General features: G+C 48.1%; 10 protein-coding genes across 10 annotated transcripts; 5 read left to right on the forward strand and 5 right to left on the reverse strand.

Moving 5' to 3' along the window:
• Positions 1-297: 297 nt before the first annotated feature.
• I303_103454 (uncharacterized protein) lies at positions 298-2,806 on the forward strand (the record flags this gene model as incomplete). The annotated part of the gene is made up of 7 exons (XM_018406799.1): positions 298-507; positions 639-890; positions 973-1,110; positions 1,182-1,331; positions 1,395-1,768; positions 1,827-1,944; positions 2,006-2,806. 7 exons carry the CDS (start codon positions 298-300, stop codon positions 2,804-2,806), a joined length of 2,043 nt encoding a protein of 680 aa, XP_018263607.1.
• Positions 2,807-3,054: 248 nt separating this feature from the next.
• On the reverse strand, positions 3,055-3,640 carry I303_103455 (uncharacterized protein; the record flags this gene model as incomplete). Its single annotated transcript, XM_018406800.1, has 2 exons — positions 3,055-3,401; positions 3,514-3,640. 2 exons carry the CDS (start codon positions 3,638-3,640, stop codon positions 3,055-3,057), a joined length of 474 nt encoding a protein of 157 aa, XP_018263608.1.
• A 960-nt stretch (positions 3,641-4,600) lies between these two features.
• On the reverse strand, positions 4,601-5,149 carry I303_103456 (uncharacterized protein; the record flags this gene model as incomplete). The annotated part of the gene is made up of 1 exon (XM_018406801.1): positions 4,601-5,149. One exon carries the CDS (start codon positions 5,147-5,149, stop codon positions 4,601-4,603), a length of 549 nt encoding a protein of 182 aa, XP_018263609.1.
• Positions 5,150-5,192: 43 nt separating this feature from the next.
• Positions 5,193-5,914, reverse strand: I303_103457 (uncharacterized protein; the record flags this gene model as incomplete). Its single annotated transcript, XM_018406802.1, has 2 exons — positions 5,193-5,468; positions 5,843-5,914. The coding sequence occupies 2 exons, from the start codon at positions 5,912-5,914 to the stop codon at positions 5,193-5,195; spliced, it is 348 nt and encodes a 115-aa protein (XP_018263610.1).
• A 436-nt stretch (positions 5,915-6,350) lies between these two features.
• On the forward strand, positions 6,351-7,762 carry I303_103458 (uncharacterized protein; the record flags this gene model as incomplete). The annotated part of the gene is made up of 10 exons (XM_065968756.1): positions 6,351-6,370; positions 6,450-6,506; positions 6,575-6,588; positions 6,670-6,688; positions 6,748-6,792; positions 6,861-6,913; positions 6,982-7,046; positions 7,135-7,501; positions 7,583-7,668; positions 7,742-7,762. 10 exons carry the CDS (start codon positions 6,351-6,353, stop codon positions 7,760-7,762), a joined length of 747 nt encoding a protein of 248 aa, XP_065824828.1.
• A 257-nt stretch (positions 7,763-8,019) lies between these two features.
• I303_103459 (uncharacterized protein) lies at positions 8,020-10,795 on the reverse strand (the record flags this gene model as incomplete). Its single annotated transcript, XM_018406804.1, has 13 exons — positions 8,020-8,121; positions 8,203-8,290; positions 8,382-8,438; positions 8,531-9,006; positions 9,088-9,174; positions 9,237-9,260; positions 9,329-9,388; positions 9,454-9,644; positions 9,725-9,864; positions 9,953-10,010; positions 10,091-10,122; positions 10,210-10,316; positions 10,451-10,795. The coding sequence occupies 13 exons, from the start codon at positions 10,793-10,795 to the stop codon at positions 8,020-8,022; spliced, it is 1,767 nt and encodes a 588-aa protein (XP_018263612.1).
• A 487-nt stretch (positions 10,796-11,282) lies between these two features.
• On the reverse strand, positions 11,283-12,308 carry I303_103460 (uncharacterized protein; the record flags this gene model as incomplete). The annotated part of the gene is made up of 7 exons (XM_018406805.1): positions 11,283-11,346; positions 11,500-11,595; positions 11,650-11,680; positions 11,760-11,869; positions 12,000-12,089; positions 12,184-12,195; positions 12,271-12,308. The coding sequence occupies 7 exons, from the start codon at positions 12,306-12,308 to the stop codon at positions 11,283-11,285; spliced, it is 441 nt and encodes a 146-aa protein (XP_018263613.1).
• Positions 12,309-12,860: 552 nt separating this feature from the next.
• On the forward strand, positions 12,861-16,743 carry I303_103461 (uncharacterized protein; the record flags this gene model as incomplete). The annotated part of the gene is made up of 11 exons (XM_065968757.1): positions 12,861-12,900; positions 12,971-13,018; positions 13,094-13,246; positions 13,449-14,269; positions 14,538-14,895; positions 14,976-15,141; positions 15,226-15,490; positions 15,576-15,765; positions 15,859-16,041; positions 16,149-16,616; positions 16,721-16,743. 11 exons carry the CDS (start codon positions 12,861-12,863, stop codon positions 16,741-16,743), a joined length of 2,715 nt encoding a protein of 904 aa, XP_065824829.1.
• A 918-nt stretch (positions 16,744-17,661) lies between these two features.
• On the forward strand, positions 17,662-18,989 carry I303_103462 (uncharacterized protein; the record flags this gene model as incomplete). Its single annotated transcript, XM_018406807.1, has 5 exons — positions 17,662-17,800; positions 17,862-17,966; positions 18,130-18,300; positions 18,384-18,783; positions 18,881-18,989. 5 exons carry the CDS (start codon positions 17,662-17,664, stop codon positions 18,987-18,989), a joined length of 924 nt encoding a protein of 307 aa, XP_018263615.1.
• Positions 18,990-19,699: 710 nt separating this feature from the next.
• Positions 19,700-21,075, forward strand: I303_103463 (uncharacterized protein; the record flags this gene model as incomplete). Its single annotated transcript, XM_065968758.1, has 7 exons — positions 19,700-19,816; positions 19,901-19,981; positions 20,073-20,169; positions 20,254-20,688; positions 20,788-20,858; positions 20,938-20,991; positions 21,049-21,075. 7 exons carry the CDS (start codon positions 19,700-19,702, stop codon positions 21,073-21,075), a joined length of 882 nt encoding a protein of 293 aa, XP_065824830.1.
• Between the last annotated feature and the right edge of the window lie 72 nt (positions 21,076-21,147).

Raw genomic sequence — 21,147 nt, forward strand, 5'->3', positions numbered from 1 at the left:
CATTGGGTAAATAATCTCAGGTTGCTCGCGTGGGTCAAAGCGAGTTGGACTTGTGTCAACAACAACAAAACAAAACCGCGAATGATTTCTGCTTTCTGCCTGCCGAATTTGACATTATCCCATCATTATACCGCCATCCTTGTCAGTCAGCGACGAAGTCAGCACTAACATCCGAGCATATATCGCTGCTCCACTGTCACGGTGTTCTTGCAGCCCTTTCTGGCCCGACTTTCGACACCATGGCCCAGGTCGCAGCAGCACCTGTTCCAATGAACGAGTAAGTGAGATCTATGCGCAATGTCGAACCCCTTCAAAACTGATTACACAACTGTGACCCATAGTCCCGATTTTTCTGTCTCGACGATCTACTCAGCCGAACTATCCAGCATAAATTCGCAGCTCATCAATCATGGTTGGACAAAGAAACCTCTGGATCTGTCGGCCTTAGGAGCCAAAGACCACAATGATGTGGTATCTGTGTTGTTTGAATTGTTGGGAGCCAGCGTGGTGAGTGATTCATTCCTGTACATCACTGCGCATGCTGGCATGAGACCGACCTCACTGTTGTCCGTCTTCCTTCAGAAATATGTGAGGCAGAGGATGACCGAGCTTGATATTGATCTTGATTATGCGCACAGGCCAATGTCAATAATCTCGATGCCATGGTCACACGCCATAAGACTTTACAATACGAACACGAGCGGCTTTTGAAGGCACACAACAACTTGAAGACAACGAATTTGAGGTTGACACAGGAAACTAATGGGTGGAGAATGCGTTGTGAGGAGACTGTAAAAACTTTGACCGTGGAGCAGAACAAGACGAAGGAGTTGAGGGAGGAGATTGGAAGGGGAAGAAAAGCTCTTGAAGGTGTCAGAACAGCTGCAACTGTGAGTCCGCCTCGTAAAAGACTGTATCACCGCGAGAAGAATGAATGTACTCATCGTCTGATTCCTTGATATCTCTTTGTAGCATGAAAACAAGAAGATTCAGATGAAATTGGACAAAGCCCTTACGACTTTAACAAGACAAAGCGAAGCGCCTCAACAGAAATCAACGGGCCTGGTCCTCCTGAACCCAATTCCTGCAGGCAGGCTGCAGCCTATAGCAGTGAGTAGAGCTGCCGAATACCAATTCTGAAGATAAGTAACGTGAGACTGACGTAATCGCGTTTGAACCAGTCAACTTCTTCGCCTTTGCTCGAGCAAACGCTGAAAGATCTGACCGACACAAGGGAGAGCTTGCAGGAGGAGACAGAAGCTTTCAGGCATGTGGTAGTGTCTACCGGCAACGCTCTGCGAGAAGCACTAGCAGCTTCGCAAGGCAAAGAGGTAGGCCGCTGCCCCTCCCGATCTCCGAAAAACAACAGCTTATATCTGAATGGCGTACCGCAGGCACCACCTCGGCTTATGCAGTCTCAGTTCTTTACCTTGAACACTTCATCCCTTCGACGGTCTCACCTGATCCAGAGCGCATCTTCGACGTCTCATCCGACCATGGCGAATACAAGGTTGCAATCGATCATAGCCGAAATCCGAGCGAAATTAGTTGAGAATGCGCCGCCACCGGTACCCTCAAACGGGATATATGGGCCAACTCCAGAAGAGATAGAGGAGACCAAGAGATCCGAGAGGGAGCAAGAGAAGCTGAAGAGGGATTTGGAAGATACGATCAAAGATCTCCAAGTGGAGCTTGTCTGCGCTAGAAAGAAGGAGGAAGAAGCTAGTAAAGTGGTTGAGGAAATGGCCAGGAAAGAGCTGGAAGCGGCGTGAGCAATCCGTCTTCTTGATTTCACATTGACATAATGGACTGACGGTGAGATGTAGCACCGCGAAGGGGGATATGGAAGGAGTATTGGCCAGACAGAAAGATATGATGGAAATCGAACGACGAGCTATGAGAGAGAATAGGGAAAGATTGGAGACAGAAAGGAAACAACTTGAAGTAAGCTCACACCGTTTTTCTCGTAGCTCAAAAATAGCATGACTGATGAACTTTGGTACAGACGGAGAGGCAAGCTTGGTTGGAAGAAAAACGACAAGCTGACCTAGACGCGATGTTGGCTTTCATCCCTTCTGCTTCGCCCGATGATCCCGTACTGCCAGACCAAGCCGAGGTCGAGATCGAAGATGTGAACGAGATGTTGGACGACTTCGTTCTGCCCTCCTCCCCTGCAGGTCCATCAACGTATCACAAGCACATGCACATGCCTTACTCGTCTTCGCCACTTTCATCGCCTGCAGCACCGAGGATGCGCTCGACACCCAAGCATCACGCGGTGAAAAATAGGAGAAAATCAATCAAGACGCCACTGAGCAGGCTTGTACTTGAGAAAGCTGTTCGATCGAAATCTCAAGATGGCCTACCAGGTCCAGCAAAAGATATTGGCAATGTGCTGGGTAATGAGAGGGGAAGAAAGACCAATTTGGCTGGTTTTACTTCTGCGAATATCGGTCACGTATCAAGTCCCTCGCGAAAGGGGAAAGAGAAAGTTGGTCCCGGACTTGGAGTCGGAGGTGGACTTGGAATTGGGCATCCGTCACATGGTTTGAAGAGTTCAGTAAATGGAATTGGGAAAGCGCGATCGAGTTCAGGTAGTTCCACCACATCAAAATCAACATCAACATCAACTTCAACTTCAACAGCTAAGGCTACTCCGTTGTCTGTGCGTACTATGGCGCCTTCGACGGGTCTGAGGAACTCGGTGAATGGGGTGAATAGTAGTGTGGCTCGCAAAGTGGATATGAACAAGGTTGGCGGGATCGGACCGATGGCTGCTAGGAAAGCGAAAGGCGCATGGAGGTGATTACGCTGTGGCCATGGACTCGGATTCGCGCATAGACTCGGTCTCGGACATTTTCGGTTTTCGGACGCTTATAGTATTTTAGAGTATGCATCCTGTATACAGTGACACAGAACAGTAGTGCTGTAGAGTGTGTGTATATGGAATCGGAAGATCAATACTGTAATTGGTTTGAAGTTTGAAGAAGTGAATAGCGTATTTCGAAAAATGGTACTACACTCTCACTGTATCTGGAGGTGTGATCACGTAAATCACGTAGCCCGGTATGTACCCTCGCTCAAGGCTTGTGCGATTTCCCGAAGGCCTTTGACCTGGTCGACAGAAAGACAAGTGATATGCGTTGGACCACCAAATTGAGCGTACCCATACGGAGGTCTGACGTGTACCCATCCGGAAGACCTGTTTGAGCTTGAGACGTCGTTGCCATGTGACTGATGATACCCGGTACGAGTACTCGTATGGAGGAGCTTAGATAAGTCCTCGGCGAAGGTTGTAGCACCGCCTGGGTTGAGGTGATACTGATTCTGAGGACCGTATGATTCCTCACGTAGAGTGATGGTGAACCGGGGCTCTCGGATGTCTCCGTGGATATCCTGAGCTGATTTATAGAAAGGGGGACCATCAGCCAGTTATAGCAAGTCAGGTGGCCCGGGTGGTAATCAGCATTCACGATAGGTCCGGACTGCAATAAAAGTGAGAGAGGCACTCACGAGCAAAGTAAGTTCCTAACTCAGGATCATTAAGTCTCTGTACCGTACCATCGGAGAGGGTGCCTCGATTGGTGGATGCGGTGAATATTGTGGCACCTTGAGAAGGCTGTTGATAATTCGCGTTCATAATGCCAGTCTCTTGTGTGGAGTCTGTATTGCCTCTCGAATATCCTTGAGTATCTCCTTCTTCGCCCTACCATTTCATTGCAGGAGTCATCATTGCATGAGTAATCATTGCATGAGTACTGTCCTTGCCCTGACACGAGGACGATCAGAAGAAGACCACTCACATGCTCTCGTTTGACACTTGGACGTTGATCGCTATAATACTCACTTACTGGATTACCATTGGCATCGTACAATTGCCAATCTGCTGCAGCTTGGCTGGGCCTGGCTCTGGGCTCGCGAGTAGTACATGCTTATCGTTTGGTGTGGTGTAGTCAAGAGAGTGGAGAAGGAGAGATTGGAAGAGGGTTGCAGAGAGCAATGCAACTGTATCACCATGCCGTCTTATATTTTTTTCTCGAACTGTACTGCCGGTCCGTATCCCTCTCCTTGCGCCGCTACAGTGGTTTGATCAGACTTGAAGTTTCGACAGGCATCCATTCACTATCTCAAAGGATCGAAGGACCGGCTTGCTTCCTCGGCATGACGATCACTGATATCATGTTCCGCAAGTTGACTCATCAGGGAAAGGTTTCATGTTGAGCTGTCGCTTCTCACCAAGGACGAATGAAGGGAGTGCTAGGACAGAGGATCATACGTGAGCAGGCAGTCGCGCAGTACATGTCAGTTCTGGCCAATCCAATAGCTGCGGTGAATTCAAGGATTACGGTATGTGAAGGGAGAACCAAATCATTCTTGAACAAGGGGTCGAGCCGTCATTTCGCCGATTCATGGATCAGTCATGATGCACAAACACAAAATATGCATCTATCCAGGCTCCACACGAATAGACTAGTAAACCTATATGGCTGGAGTTCAAGCTGAACCAGACATCCCAATGATTATGCGTAGGTCTCCTTCAGCGGTACGTAAGGTGGCACCGAACTATGATGTCCGTAGAGTAAGTCATGAGATTATATTATTAAACTATATCTCCTTCGAGCTCCGTCTCAGAATCTACTTGATGGGCTTCCCCTTTATCACACAGATCCTGAGCCGATCGCTGAAAGCCATCGATCTGATCCTCTGTCAGACAAGTCATCTGACTCCCGAAAGTAGGATCACCTGGCAACTCCACCTGAATCCAGTTTCTAGGGCAATCCGGCTGGATTCCTGGACCGTTCTCCGCATGATATTCGTGATGCTCATGTTTACCTCTCATGTGATCGGCGACATTCTGCATGAAGGTCTCTGTGTCGATCGAGGTCAGGTGAAGTGTCGTGCTGTTCGAAACGCCAGTCTCATTGTGTGGCGCTCTGCCGAAATAAACGACAAATTTCTCAGATGTCCATTTGGTGCCATCGTCAAGAGGTCCAGAGTTCCGGGTGTAGGCATCCCCATATTCATTCGTACCTTCATTAAGGGTGTGTGGACGATAGACCGATCTTCTGTCCATAACTGTATTTGTGAACTCCAAGAGAAGACGAGTGACTTGATCTTCAGTCAAAGCGGCTGTCCTGTAAGTGGTCATACTGGCGCTTTGCGGACAATGGTGAGAAACTCCATGATCATGGCTATGGTCGGGATCCTCCATCCACATCATTATCGAGTGTTTCAGCTGTGTGCGCAGTGTTCATACTTGCCAACCGCTCTTTGAGGGATATCGCTCTATCCCTCGATAGATAATGGGTAGAGTTATAACTCGAAGGTCCAGGCGAGAAGACTACGCTGTACTGCTCGATCTCTGCGTGTGATGGAATGTGAGGCTGGGTGGCATAGACCCCAGGCGCAGCTTGGGAGTAAGTTGCATTGAGTCTTTCTTCCTCATTACGCTCTTGAGAACCGATGCGCTGCACCGGGAGTTGCTGCCAACGTCAGTGAAAGATCCAGTAGACTGCGACCTCCATGCTTGTACAATCGAGCCAAAAGAAAAAGGGCAATTGAATCAACTCGGGTATGCCGGCGTGACTCACAATCTACGGAGGTGAGGATGATCGCGCTCGAGATGATTCAGCCACCCGAATGGAGGTCCTCTACCTCGAGGATCATCGGGTACTCTACGTGATGCCCAATCTGGGACTTCCCATACTGGAATAGTCCTTTCCGCGAGCTTGAGATCGATAGCACCAATTGTACAGTCAGCGCTAACGCACGTACCTCCGAAGATGTTATACTTTGCCACCGCAATGTCACAGTTGTATATCACGCGGAGCAAGGTACGTACCCGTGCGATATTTGACGCATCATTATCATCCAAAGGATTGGTAGATTCTTGAGCCTGATTGAAATCAGACATGATGACTTGACGTGCGATGCACAGGACTGGAGAAGGGGGATTGGTGAGGTGTAAAAGAGAGAGTCAAGCGGGCTATGAAGTACCTTGTATCATGAAATATGCGCGAAAAAAAAGGCTTCTCAGAAGACGTTGAGTTCATCTCGAGCCAAGTATGCACACCCTCCCTTCATCGCCTTCCCATACGCTGCACAAACAAGGGATAACATTGCATCGCAGAAACGATGATACAAAACAGTCGGGTGCCACAAAGCGATAACGGTATAATGACGACAACACCACGCGCGTGTCGTGCACAGAGCCGAACGCTTGAAGGACGCGCTTGAAAGACGACCGCAGAGTTGGTTGGTTTTGATTTCTTGCCGACCAGATACTTGGAGATCTCTCTTCTCTTATCAGCTTCAACCTATTATATCACCTCAGAGGTCACTTGCACACAATGTCGAGCGAAAGAAAAGAGTGAGTGTCCAGCTGTACCCCCCTTCCTCAGGTGTACTATCGAAACCAAGTTGGTCCAGCTGATCCAGTCAACTGATAGTCAACCTTCAACCTTCACTCCTATCCATCCGTTCGAGATGGACGCTCCGAAGACTTGGTGAGTGAGCTAGCGCTATATCGGAGCAACGCCAAACAGCTCATGCTGACATGATGGCTAATACATAGGGGAGGCACCATCGGTAAGTATCTGCAAGACCGGCTTACCGAGCCTTGAAGAACAAGTTGGGCTGATTAGAATGTTTGGAAATAATGCTCAAAAGGAATGATGAATTGGGACAAGTGAGCCGCATTGAACCTTCTGAAGCTAAGGAGAGACGTCAGCTCATATCTCGATTCAGTGATAAGATCGTTTTCTCCAAGAGGTCTTTACTTGAATTCCTGAAGTCAGTAACGACCTATCAGCTTGCCAACCCCTGCCCCCTGTGCCGGACAAGCTGATACGGATTTGTAGATCAGCAGGAGTCACAGTCAACCAGAACTTCAGCGAGATCCAGAAACTACCTAGTCAGTTCAGCTATTTGATGCTTTGATGCTATTGCCACCATCAGCTGACCTTCGATCTATGGTTTCAGAATACGCTACTTTCGGTAGATTCAGTCAAGCAGCCACCGATGCAGCCGTTGCGGATCTCGTCGAGGTCAGTCGCGACCCTCGTTGCCTCCCATCTCTCAGCAATCTTGCGTCAATCAAGAATTCAAACGTTGATGTTTTTTGTTCGTTTGCAGGCAGAAATAGGAGACCCCACCACCGATTCCTCTTCCCTACCTTCGAACCGAACAACCGTCCCTCGACCTTCTCGTAAAGTACGAGATCCACCTGGAGGTAAACAGTCCATCCAGCTCTTCGGCGAAGAGTACGAAGAAGAAGATGCGCTCTCCCTTGCGCCTCCCCGAGATGGAGGAGATGGCGTAGATGTCGAAGTTGAGCGATTAGAACGAATGAGAGTGCATGCTCAGCCCGTGGTAGATAATGGCGCTCACATCGAAGACGATAACAGTGCTAAGGAACGAGTTTCGAATCCTGCTCATGGATTCAGACCTACGAGAAAAGTCAGAGAGGGTCCAGGGGGCGCCTCGTCCATGGGTGCTGCTTGTGAGTCCGGTTGTTCGATTAAACTCGCAACTCCCCCTTAAGCGTTGCATGACTGATATGATCATACTCGCCCTGCGCTAGTGTTCGGCGGATACGAGGACGAGACAGAGGAAGACAGAGCTTCTTCGCGAGCTTCGCAAGGCGGCAAGAAACAAGCTCCTCAAGGGGTGAGTACGACAATGGAGCGCGAGGTCGATCTCCCCTAGACCAACGGCAGCTGATAACGTGTTCATCCAACAGGGCTCCGGAAACCTCTGGTAGAGATCTCGGGTATGGCTATGACAATGGAGCCTGCAATACCTGCTGCGACCACCCTCGCATAAATACCACAAACACTTTGAATGCATATATAAGGTATAAAAATCTATCGAGATTGACTACAAGCTATATTCCACTCCCATATGGCATATATCAATCATTGTCTATCTAGTGAAAATGAACAGCATGCCCCGCTACATCGCTAGATCACTTAAATTGAGAGCCTGTGGATGCGACGTGGAAGACCCACTTCGGATTATTTACTCTTCACCCGTATAAGCATCTGCATTCTGGATGATAGCGTGGACCCATCTGATGATCTGAAGATAACCCTCAATGGCGAACTTCTCATCGACAGTGTGCTAAGCATAATCGCATCAATAAGCTTGAATGGTCTCTTAGCTGAGGCGAGTTCCTTGAAGGTAAATGAACCCAAGACTTACGGCTGCGAAGCTTGCGCTTGCTGATGATCCCATGAATCTGTATACGTTCTTGGTGAGATTATAGTACATCTTGCAATCGGTTTTTCCACTGCATCGGGTCAATCGTCCCAAGCCAAATAACCATCAGTTGACGTGCATGCAGAAAGACAAATCAATCATGATGTGTTGAGTGGACTCACGTTGATGTGTAAGGAGTTACGATTCGTTCTTCTCCGTTAGGTCCAGGTAAGACGGCTCTGCACAGTTAGAGTCAGTCAGCCTTTACCCCTCTGGCGCGATAGGACCCTGAAACCCTTGATGTTTTCATTCCCAATGATGCGCAACTCACTTGACGGTCCCAGCAAATAGATCCCAAACTCCCCCTTCAGCCGGGGTTCTCGGCGCAGGCTCAAGCGGTAATCCCAAAAGATCAATCGAGATATACTTTCCACCCAATTGATCTTTATCTTTCTTCTCAAATCCGAAATACTTCAACCCGTTCTGCTTGGCAATATGAGAAGCGAGTTTGTTGATATGGTGTTGAGTCGAATTGATGGATTCGGTAAAATCGATTCTGAAGTTGACTAGAGTGTTCACTTCTTCGGGTAAACTGTTGACTTTTGATCCCCCGTGAATCACGTCTACTGCAGTAGTAGTTCCTACGAGTGCTTTTCGCTGGAGGGATTCTTTCGCGATAATCTCGGCTAATTCGGGGTACGAGGTGGGGCCTTCGGAAGAGAGTAGCTTGGAGTATTTCTTGGGCACGTCAGGCGAGTGGGCCAAAGCACATTGCAGGGATGTCAAGAATGGTGAAGCGGGAGTGAGCTAATTATATCACATTTGATAATCAGCTTGTCGTGTCATAGTGCTGTCTGACATAAGTTGTTTGATCTCGATCTAGCTCACCTTGGTAGGGAATGGGTTGTTCTCCAAAGCCAGTACAACCTCGGACGCGATACCGATTCCACTGTGTTTGGGTGGTACGGAAGAGTGCTAAATGATGGCATGATCAGTGACACGATATATGACGATTAGAAATGCAGTATTTGACTTACTCCTCCAGCTGTACCAACGGAGATCTGTTTCGATCGTTATCGTTCAGTCAGCTGAACGTGCTTCGATGACATGGTGAAACAGCTATACTCACAACGATATCCATGTAGCCCTTCTCACCCATACCGGGAATAGCGAACGGCGCCCCGTAGAACTGATCATGAATGTCATCAATTTGGCTCTCCACCGATAGGCCATGTTAGCAGTGGAAAAGCTCACATCGTCAATGGTACCACTTCCTTCGTCGATGACCATCAATAACCCGTCTTTGCCATACCTCTCTTCGAGGAAAGGTGCAATATGACCTTGACCTCGTCTGGCGAATACCTCTTCTTCGTCATTACCGTGAGAGAAAATGACCGTTCTTCGAGGTTTGAAGCCGTTCTCCAAGAGGTTGGTAATCGCTTCCCCTGCAGAGCCGATGCACGAGACAAGGTTAGCTTCCCTCACTGACGTTACCCTGTCCATGTGAATGGTGGCCTGCACTCACACTGCGCTACGAGCAGAGGCTTATCATCACCTGCGCCTCTACCCCAAATATAGGTGCCATCGTTGTATCCCGAGAAAGGGGGATGCGTCCACCTGTCGTAAGTGTCCTTGGGAGCGGGAACGACATCGTAGTGCGACATCCTGTAGACCGATTCAGTCAGCTGTGGCCCTCTTCGCCTCTTGAAACAAGCCATCATGAAGTTGTGTGAGTAGAGAGGTGATGACCTACAAGAGTAGGGGTTTGAGAGAAGGATCGGTTCCTTCGAACGTAGCCAATATACCAAGGGCTGAAAAGTTCGATCAGCCTTCATCACTCTTTACCCTCTGAGTTCAAGATTAGGCAGAAGAACAAGGGTGGATAGCTTACTGTTGATATACTCGATCTTGGCTGTTGTATGACTGGACATTGATCGGTGTCAGTATCAATTCCAGCTCAAATAATGGGATCATTTGGGTCGTTTGAAAATGCAGAACTGTTCCACTTACGCCAAGGGGAAAGTATCTTCCAGATACGCTTGGAAATCGAAGAACGGCGCCCATCTTGGATCTTCGTTTGGTTCTCCATTATCATCGAAAGACTCGGTTGGGATTTGCTGGTTGGCACACACATGATCACGCATCAGCTCATTATCATTCCGCGCCTTTTGCCTTGTCGAACTCAACTTCTGAGTGGAAACGCGATCCGTCGTTGATGATAACCATTTACGATTGCGATGAACGGACTCACGACTGCTCTCGAGTAGGTATCGACGACGTTCTTCTTCTCCTCATCGCTCAGACTCCAGGTCGTATTGGGATACAAAGCTTTAGGCTGTTTCGGGCATTTCGACCAATCTTGCAAATCTCCTACATCGAACTTATCTAGCCAATTCTCGGTCTCTTCGAACGCTAGATCATTCCTCAAGGAATTTAGAGATTTGAGAGACGGACCGAAGTTGACGAGTGTCGCCAAAATGAAGAGGATACCCAGGAGGATTTTGGGCCGGACAGAGGGATTCCGACCCCGATAAAATGTTTGTGATGGGAGGGGCAGCGACGAAGAGGCGGAGGTTGGTTCTAGCTTTTCTGACATCATGAATCGATTCTACTACAATGGCACGGCCTGATGCAGGATCTGAACAGTATAGATAGGATGGGACGAAGGAGGAATGACGATAAGTTAGCTAGCCATCCGCCTTATAGCATGATACCATCGCACAATTCAGGATTCCGTTATGAGGGCCTACGGATTTGACCGATGACCCACAAGAAAGGCTGGATGCGGTCATCACCGTGAACCATAGATAACGACAACTCGGAATTATCAATCCCGGTTATGCAATTGTACCTCTTTGAAACATGATCTGTGTATATCCATAGTAAAATGGGGTATGAGGCTGTATCTTATGATATATAATCTAAATAGCTGGGGATCAATTCTATATGTGCATTGCGATTGCCAAGATGATATGGATATGCTCCCTGACTTTAGTGAGTGCTTAAAGTGAGTTGGAGGCAGCAAGCGTTCGCCGGAGTTGCCCCGGAATGGCATAGCTGGGTGAGGATATCTTTCTGATTACCTATTCGGTAGGTCCTTGCCAGACCGGTTGCGATTCTGGATCGCTGTTGGGCGGTTGCATGGTCCTGTTAGAAGATCATATAGTCAGCTTCGTGTGTGTGTTCGTCGAGGGATGTGATGGCCCGTGTCCTGGAAAGCGGATGGAGAAAGGGCGAGAGGGGTTCTAGACACAAATGCGAAAGTTATGGAAAATAACAGCGCAGAGGTGTATCACTCACGAAGGGGCTTCAAACATTTGGAGGAAGTTCAGAGCGATATAAGCTAATCCCACGACTCCAACTACGGTACCGCAAATATAGAGAATGGTGTAGTAGCTAGAGCGGACGTTAAGCTGAATGATCTCTTCGTGCTTGTAACGACCAGCTTACTTGAGCATGAGCACACCGAGCAGCAGGTAGACTAGTGCGACCAAGCAAGATAGTCAGCTCTCAGCCATGACTTAATGCAGTCCAGCACATAAGCAGGTATAATCACTTACAGACACCTCGACCAATGAATGAGTGCATGAAACTTGCATACTTGTGCACAAGGGCCTTGTGCTCTTCGGTTGGCGTTCGGATCTCGAGGAAGATGATGATTGCTCCAATACTGCTTGATGGTATCAGCTTGTCCCAAAGAAAAGGATAGACGGGCTAGTTCTAAAGTGCGTTGAACGGCACTTGGTAGCAGGAGCAGCTAAAGGTTTGCAGGGTACAGAGAGGGAAGACTCGAGACTCACAGTACCTCGTAAATGCCGATTATTATACTTGAGAACGAATGATTGATGAGTGATCCCACTCCTCCCGCTACTGCAAACCCTCCAACAACGCTATGGGTGAAATCAGCATGGTCATCCCGATGTGCGGCAGGTTGAGCCCATCAAGAGACCGTCGACCCTGAACGTCGTCAGAGCCATGACTCACATGTTGACGATCCTGTCGGTGATATAGGATCAGTTTTGCTGCTCCTAAGCTGGACAAGCAGGCGTTGAGGGGAAAGTGCTGACATACCTAAACAACTCAGCGGGATTTTGCGTGAAACGTTCCATCTTGCTTGATCTTCTGAGAGCTAGGCTGATGCGTCCAGTTCGGGGTCCTTTGTCCAGGCAGTGGTATGTACTTTCAGTGAAGTCTTGTTGTGGGGGTCTTGCAAGAATGAAGAGACGTGAAGGATTATGGTATGCTTGATCTTTATATATATCTGGTGAAATATCATTCAACCTGGTCTGCGCTTTATCAAGAGTGATAAACGGTGCCTTAGTTTCTGCCCAATCCGTCCACGTCACACTTCTCGTTATCCTTCTATGCCGGAAGCGGAATCATCTCCACGTGTGTTCTTCAGGTTTCACCAACGTGCTGGCCACGAGCTCAGCCACGGAGATCGGCTTTAATCCGCCCTCATGCCCATACGTCAGTGAGCGATTTCGAGGATTCGAGCATCAAGGTTGTCCAAGTTGGATGGACTTTTACTGAACTACAGAAGCTAATCAGGAAAGTAACGCCATTAGCCAAACTTGCATCTATCTGAGCTACATCTATTCCACCTCAACTCGTGTGGACCCCTCCATATTCTTTATCGCCCACTATCGCATACCCACATAATGTCAAGACACAGATTCGTGCGGAATCTCGATCTCGATGGTAAGTCTTCCAACTCATCATCCCTTTGTCCGGCTGCCATCAAGTAAATTCGCTGATCACTCGGCGTCAGATGAGATGAATGAGGAAGAGGAAGAAGGGTACTCGCAAGAAGAACAAGGTGAGCGCAGCACCTTCTGCCGTCGGCATTCACATAATCTGCCAGTGGTATCAGCTTACATGCGGTGATCGGTAGCACAAATGGCTTCCGCTATGCCGATTGCCAAGAACGCTCTCAAAGACCTGAAACCGCCGATAACGGACGATGCGATCGCCGACTCTTTGTGGCATTACTGGTTCGATGTGGAGAAGGCTGTAGCTTGGCTGAAGCAGGATCACGAGAAGAAAGGTGTGTCTTCGTACCTTTCCTCCAATCGTTTTTCCTGCCGTTCTTCAAGTTCTTTTCCTCTTTTTTGTCTGTATTGTTCGTTGTATGTCTTTCTTGAGGAGCGTCTCAAGCCAAGCAGCTTCATCACCATCCGACCTATCTCTGCCCTCCATGTGATCAAGCATATACAGAAAAGAAAACGGCTGAGCTTCGTCCCAATCAGGCGAAGCTCCCCCTCCTTCACTTCGACCTACACCAAAAGAACAACCACGTCGACGAGCCAAAAGTCTGCTCCCTTCTTTACCCTCTGCATCGAGTAGTAATTCCACTCAATTACCCTTGACGGCATTACAACGTTTATCGTTATCCAGAAAGGCCTCTTCTTCTGCCGCTGCTTCCGCTTCGCCTGCCCCATCGCCGTCTCCAGCGGCAACAACAGAAGATGGTAACAAACCAATGTCGAAACTTGCTTTACTCGCTCATAAGCGCAAAGAGGCTGCCGCCCTTGCCTCCGGATCATCTTCAACACCTACCAAATCCCCTTCCCCCTCACCTCTCGCCTCATCTCCGGCAGCAAGTACCGCGCAAAGCCCAATCTCCGTACCGGCTCCCGAAAATGGGGCAAAACCATTATCGAAACTCGCTCAGAAGATGGCAGCCGCTCGAGCAGCAAGGGACGAAGCTTCGACAAAGACCACAACTTCACCATCAGCAGCGCAATTGATGACAGACGACGGAGCGAACAAGGTGGCGGAAGCAGATGAACCGCCTGACATATTTACAAATGTCTCCCCTTCACCGCATAAGAGCAAGACCTCATCGTCGCCATCGACATTCTTCTCCCTTCTTACATCGACCAAGGCCAACAGCGAGCCAAACGCCTCGATGGAAGTCACAAATCTGCATGTTCCCCTGGCTACCGATATAGCGACATTGACGAAACGGTTCGAAGAAGCTTTCGCGGAAAGTCCAGATGAGATTGTTCTGCGTAAACGACAAGGAAGAGCAGGAACGGCAGATCTAGATACGGCAGTCAAGAAGCAAGCGAGAGGAAACGGAGCCAAACCGATAATATCCAAATAGCCACATAACGAGAACGAAGCAATTCTCAAAGCTTGCGCTTGAGATGCTACCCATGTTGTACCTCTCACTTTTTGTTATCAGTCGTTACACTTTTCTAAACTTTTTATAACATCATCTTTGAGCGGACTCAGCCATCACTGAATCGCATGGGTCTTGAAAGCTGATTCGTGCATTGATTGACCTAACTTTGACTACACGTATAGCTGCTAAGGCGAAAGCTGCCATTCAGAAATCAGCTTCGTTACCGGGAAAACCCAGACAGCCGACAGGTGCGACCCCAAAATCCAAATTGCAACCGAAGACGCAACCGAACTCACCGGTCACCTCCACCAGCCGAGGTGGCTCGTCGGGCACTTCGACGCCCACAAATCAGGGGAAAGGCGCTGCAGGAAGTCCTTTGACCGGTGTGCAATCTGATTTGGCTGGTCTACACTTAGAGGGAGAAATGGACGAAGCTGAGATACAGCGTGAGAAGGATAAGTACAAGGAGAAGGTGGCGTTGGCGATGAAATCTGAAGAGTTGATAGCGAAGGTTCGTAAGGATGAAGAAGAGAGTGGGAAGAAGAATATCAGTCTGATCGTTGTTGGTGAGTAGTCTTCGTCGCATATCTCAGTCAGCTATTGGATCTTCTCGTGAAAAGATGAGCTGATTTTGGATCGATTCTAGGGCATGTGGATGCGGGCAAATCTACTCTGATGGGCAGGCTTTTATACGACATAGGAGAGCTGACTGAGAAAGAAAAGACTGCCAATGAGCGAGGGAGTAAGAAAGTCGGTAAAGGCAGTTTCGCCTTTGCTTGGGGATTAGACGCATTGGGCGACGAACGGGATAGGTGAGTTGATATTTTCCCTCGATCTCATTGAAGGAACGAGCGGGACTCAGAGGGTTTAGCTGATTGTAATTCGGTGGACAAAAGAGGTGTGACGATAGATATAGCCACGACGCACTTCACGACCCTGCACAGGAATTACACATTACTGGATGCGCCGGGTCACAGGGATTTCATACCTGCCATGATATCAGGGGCAGCGCAGGCGGACGTCGCCTTAATGGTGGTTGATGGTTCCCCAGGAGAATTTGAAGCTGGTTTTGAACGGGGTGGGCAGACTAGGGAACATGCTTGGTTGGTGAGAAGTTTGGGTGTTAAGGAGATCATTGTGGGAATCAACAAAATGGATTTGGTATGTCTTATTGTTCTTCAGATCCTTTGTCTGGACTGTATCGGGCTATACAGTAGAGCTGATTGAGATAGGTACTTGTATACAGGTATCATGGTCACAAGATCGATACGAGGAGATTGTAGATTCCTTGAAACCGTTCCTTGTGTCAGCTGGATTCAGCGCTGCGAAGACGACATTCCTCCCTCTGGCAGCTATGGAAGGGATTAATATAATAGAGAACGAGTGTCAGGAACTGAAGGAATGGTACACCGGTCCTCCACTATTGACGGCATTAGGTGAGCTACAATCTCCGCCTGGGCTACCTCTTTACTACCCTAAAAAGAGGGGAGCAGGGAGCTGACGATTGATCATGCCTTGTATGTCTATAGATAAAGTAGAAGTACCAGCTCGACCATACGAGAGTCCATTGCGAATACCGGTCTCCAACGTCTTCAAAGGCCAAACAGCCATCGCGAGTGGTGTAGCGGTCTCAGGTAGATTGTGTAGTGGAGTTGTCCAAGTGGGCGATCGATTGCGAGCTGTACCCGGGGATGAGGTGGCGACTGTTCGAAGTGAGCACTTTCCTCTCGGATTCACATCTCCTGGACATCGCAGCATGCTACGATATCGATTCGTGCATATTTGCAAATACTGATATTGATCATTTGGCTTTGTGTAGCTATCGAGGTTGACGAAGATTCGTCGCCCTACGCCGTTTCAGGACAAAACGTCACCCTCTATCTATCCGGAATCGATCCTATCAACTTATCGATCGGAACGGTCTTATGTCCCACTTCATTACCCGTTCCATTAGTCAATAAATTCACGACCCAGATATTGGTGTTCGATCTTCAATCACCTATAATCGTAGGAACGACCGTCGAGCTGTTCCACCATTCCGTAAATTTGCCTGCTACGATCAGTAAATTGCTGAATATCATGGAGAAGGGTCAAGTCACGAAGAAGAATCCTAGAGTGTTGCAAAAAGGAATGACGGCTACGATAGAATTGACTCTCCGACCGAGTGGGAACAATACTACCAACAATAATACTAATAACTTGGTGAGAATACCGTTGGAAACGGCCCAAGAGAACAAAGAGATGGGAAGGGTATTGATTCGGAGAAATGGGGAGACGATAGCTGCTGGTAAGTACAACATCAACACCTTGCCCTGATTCCTCGGACAGGTCCCTTCGGTGCCGAGTTGAAGAGTACGATGCTGACAAGTATAAATGTTTCGATAATGTCAGGTGTGGTCACTGAACTTATGTGACACAATGGAAAATAACGGATAATGCAATGCAATGCATGCCGATGAGGAAAACCCGTTGCTACTTTAACCACCTACGTTTCATGCATTCAGATCATGCATATTGATGAATGACTCTGTACCTCCGTGCTTCTCTGGAAGTAGTGACTGTTGAAAAGCATGAGAAGGACAGCTTAGGTACTTGAGTGTACTGAGGTATGACCATTAGTATATATGACTTGTGTAGGCCGAGAATGTGTATCAGGAGCAGGAAGATTTCAACCGTGCAATTGCTCCTCTGTCGGGGATCCCCTCACTACATTGTAATTTGCAATTACGTTGACAAACTCTACAGCAATAATGCATTCCACGGTCACTTCCTCTTGCTCCGGGCTGACAGGCAGCTCGCTCCCAACATGGATCATCGCCATCCGGGGGAATATGCCCCACAATGATTTGCTCCTATCTTATCGATGGATAAGCTGGAGGAGGGGTTTCCGGGGTTACTCCGAAGTTGTTACGTGCCGAAAGAACGTGCCTGGATCTGGGTATCTGGAATTTAGTGATTTAGTCATGCTTTGTAAGTTGTACGCGGGATCAGCGGATCACGTACTACTAAATATCACTACAACGATGGGAGTGATGATTGATATGCGAGAAGGATTGTGTAATACGCTGACTGAATCCAATGAAATCAAATGACCAAGCACTTCATCCATGCAACCAACATGACTCATCTCAACTCCTTACTTTGTCATCCATCTTCCTGTCACCGACTGATTTGACAGATATATAAAGCAGGTCGAATCTCTTATTCGACTCTCAACTCAGTAAGAACAACACGCACACACCACAACGAACTCCATAAGATTCAAACTCAACGAATCCCACCTTGCTCAAACAGCCCTAGGTCATCAAAGCTACTCGCCGACTTACAACGCAATGTCATCCAACCAAGATAAAACTATCGTCGTCTTCTCCGCTACTGGTGCTCAAGGAGGTTCAGTAGTAGATTCTCTCCTGGATGCGGGATACAAGGTAGTTGGAATCACCAGAAACACTGAAAGCTCTTCTGCTCAAGGTGAGTCTCACCACCACTCCTACCGTATATTCTCGCTAACTCATGACCGAATCTAAATCAGCTCTCAAGAAGAAGGGTGTCCAGCTCGCGACTGGGGATACCAACGATGCGAACACGTACAAAGAAGCTTTGAAGGGTGCTTATGGAGTATTCGTGAATGTTGATTGTGAGTAGCCGTTCGAATCTGGCCCTAGGAAGAGTAATCCCCCTTATTGCATTCTGAGGCTTCACAAAGAGCATATCTCGTCATGCACGTCCACGCCCACACCTCTTCACTTCCTCTCAAGGATCCGGTCAGCTGATGTCCACCCTGTTTGCGCTATGTTCAGTCTGGAGCGTCTACAAAGCGACAGGGTACAACGCCGACGCGGCTGCCAAAGAAGAGATCCGACAAGCTACCGACGCCTTTAAAGCCGCTCAAGAAGCTGGAGTCAAGCACGTCGTCTATTCTACTCTGGACGATAAAACCCAAGCTCCTCACTGGCAATCCAAAGCTGACGGTATGTTCATCGATATCCATCCTTCAATTACCTCGGAACCCTCGAGACTAAAAGCAAGACTGACACTCGTATCTCATTCTTAGCTTCGAAATGGGCCAACCAGAACGGTATCCCGATCACCAACCTGATCATCACAGCCTACTGGGAAAACATCACCAGCTTTTCCCTTATCCAAGCCAAAGAAGACGGTACTTACGTCCTCAACCTCCCTCTTCTGGACGACACCAAACACTGGGGATTCCCGGTAGCTGACACAGGCTTATGGGCAAGAGCAGCATTTGAGAATCCGGATAAATGGATCGGGAAGGACCTGTATGCGGTATCAGGGGAAGAGACTACTGCTGAGATGGCTCAGATCCTCTCGGAGATCAGCGGAAAGAAAGTCGATACCCTCCACTTGACAAAGGAGTACTTCAACTCTGAGGCGATGAAGAAACAGCTCGGAGATGAGATGTGGCATAATTGGGATCTGTTTATCGAAAAGTGAGTCGAGTCGAGTCGAATACCATTATTCAACTGTCCTGAGATCTCTTGTTATTCATTCACCAGAATGGCAGGTTGCTGATGTATGACTGAACAGCCGAATCACAAGAGATGTCAAGGCTTCGATGCAAGTAGCGCCGAGAGCTTCGGACTTCAAGACCTGGGCCAAGAACAATGAAGGTGTCAAGAAGCTTTTAGGTCTTTAATGCCCCTTGCCTTTGCAGTGACGGGTACTCAGATGGCGCTAGTAAAAGAAGAGTTCAATTCGATATGCATCGTGTATCACGAATCGTACTGACGCGTTACGACCGATCTCATGGTTGCTTCTTCCCGGTGACTGGCATGACTTTCATTACCATTGAAACATGTGACAGGCGACCGTTTCTGTTCCAGATCCTGTCTTACGCCATCAAACACGATCATCGAAATTGAACGTAAGCGCTAAACCCACACACACAAGGCACACAAACAAAGCAAAACACTTAAGTTATCTAATCCTTGAGCTTTGGCGTACGTACTCCAATGTACCTGACGGGAAAGAAGACAGAACTTACATACTCGTACTCGTACTCACACATTGATACATCTCAACAGTCTGTAGCTCGCAGGTAATCCGCAGTCTATCGAAATGGGAATACCATGGTTGGTTATGATCCGAATACGATGTATACATACCTCGGATCTCGTTTGCCTTGCCATATCGATTCACGAGGGCTGCGTGCTCAGCACAATATACTGACGAGAAATGACATGTACACAGAAGCTCTGGTATCCTTTCCCAAGGTCCGTCTTCCAAATACTGTTCAATCATTGATCTTCTTACTTCTATTGACTCGATAATTTTATACGGGAAACGATCAACTATTGTAGTGACACTCAAGTCAGAATCGAACTAGACGAATTTGACATTGTGAAAATGGCAGTCATTCAGAGTCATCCATTACCCGCACATCCGGCGGGATCACCGTTCCTCGTTACCGAATACAAGGAGATCATGATCCACCTGAAGAAGATGGCGGAGGGTCCGAGACCTGTGAGTGATGCAAGTCATCCTGCTTTACTTTGTGGACATGTTGTTTGAGCTGACGAGATTTGTCGACTCTCGTCATGGGCGAAGATTCGATGGCAAGACGGATGGCAGTGGGAAATGTCAAATGTGCATGTCTTTTTAATCGAGATGATTGAGAGGTCTTACCTTGTGAGCTTGTTCTCCTATCAGCACACGACTATCAGCCTTAAGCATGAAGTCCAAATATGGATTGACAATTGGTGTGTTGCGATTCCGACAGTTCGCTGAATATGCGGTCGAGCATGACGATCTGGCAAATTTCCTGGGATATGCAGAAGTTGCTTTTTTCCAAGTATACAACCATCATGCAGGGGAAGGCGAGTCTCGCAATCATCAACGCGGGATTATTCGTATTGGTATCACAGCTGACCCCGTGCTTGGCCAATAATGAATCAATATAGAGGAATTCATCTTTCCGACATTCACCAAACACTCCAAAAACAACGTATGGACTCAAAACATTACTGAACACCATAAGTTCGACCAAGCATTGGATGCTACGTGGCTATACCTCAGAGCATGCCAAGCGAAACTACCGTCCAGCCCACAGACACTCAAATCACCAGTACCTCCCCCTACACCGGAGTTCGAACAGTCCATCAAACTCTCGTCTTTCCCTCAATTGGATTTTACCAAGCCTTTCAACGTACAGTCCTTCCGAAACCACATTGATGGGTTTATTCTGCCATTAACCAGACATCTGAGGAGCGAGATCGATACCCTTACGCCGGATTTGATGGATACTATAGGTGTCGAAGGCGAAAAAGAAGTCAGGACGTGGTTGATTAAGCATCTGAGAAGCTATGATCCGTCTTGGTTCCTCTGCTCTACTTTCGGTAAGTGACATGACTGACCCTCTCCTACCGGGATCGCATCGATTCTCTTTTACCGCTGTGTGAATAGTGTGGTAGTGGCTGAAGGGAGAATGTGCACAGCTTCGGTACCCATAGTCAAGTGTAAACAACTCCTGCAATTACCGCTGTTTGTCAGGCGACTGCTCTTACCTGTGAGTCTCCGATGGGATGGACTGAATCTGGGTTGGGCCGTATCTTATGGTGATTTGACGTTTTATCAACTGGTCATAGTTCGTCCTGGCTCCGAAATTTCGAGGATATTGGCTGTATGCACCGTACCCTGAGGTAAGACGGATTCGCCTCCTCATCGTCTCGTCAGGCTAATGTCTGTTCGACAAACAGAATCTGACTTTCAGCGGAACAGCTTGAGAATTCCTTCCGTTGTTCAGAAGATGTCGATCTATCCATTTTGAAGGTAATTACGGTCGTGTCTAATTCACT

This window comes from Kwoniella dejecticola, chromosome 4 (assembly GCF_000512565.2).
Source record: "Kwoniella dejecticola CBS 10117 chromosome 4, complete sequence".
NCBI lineage: Eukaryota > Fungi > Basidiomycota > Tremellomycetes > Tremellales > Cryptococcaceae > Kwoniella > Kwoniella dejecticola.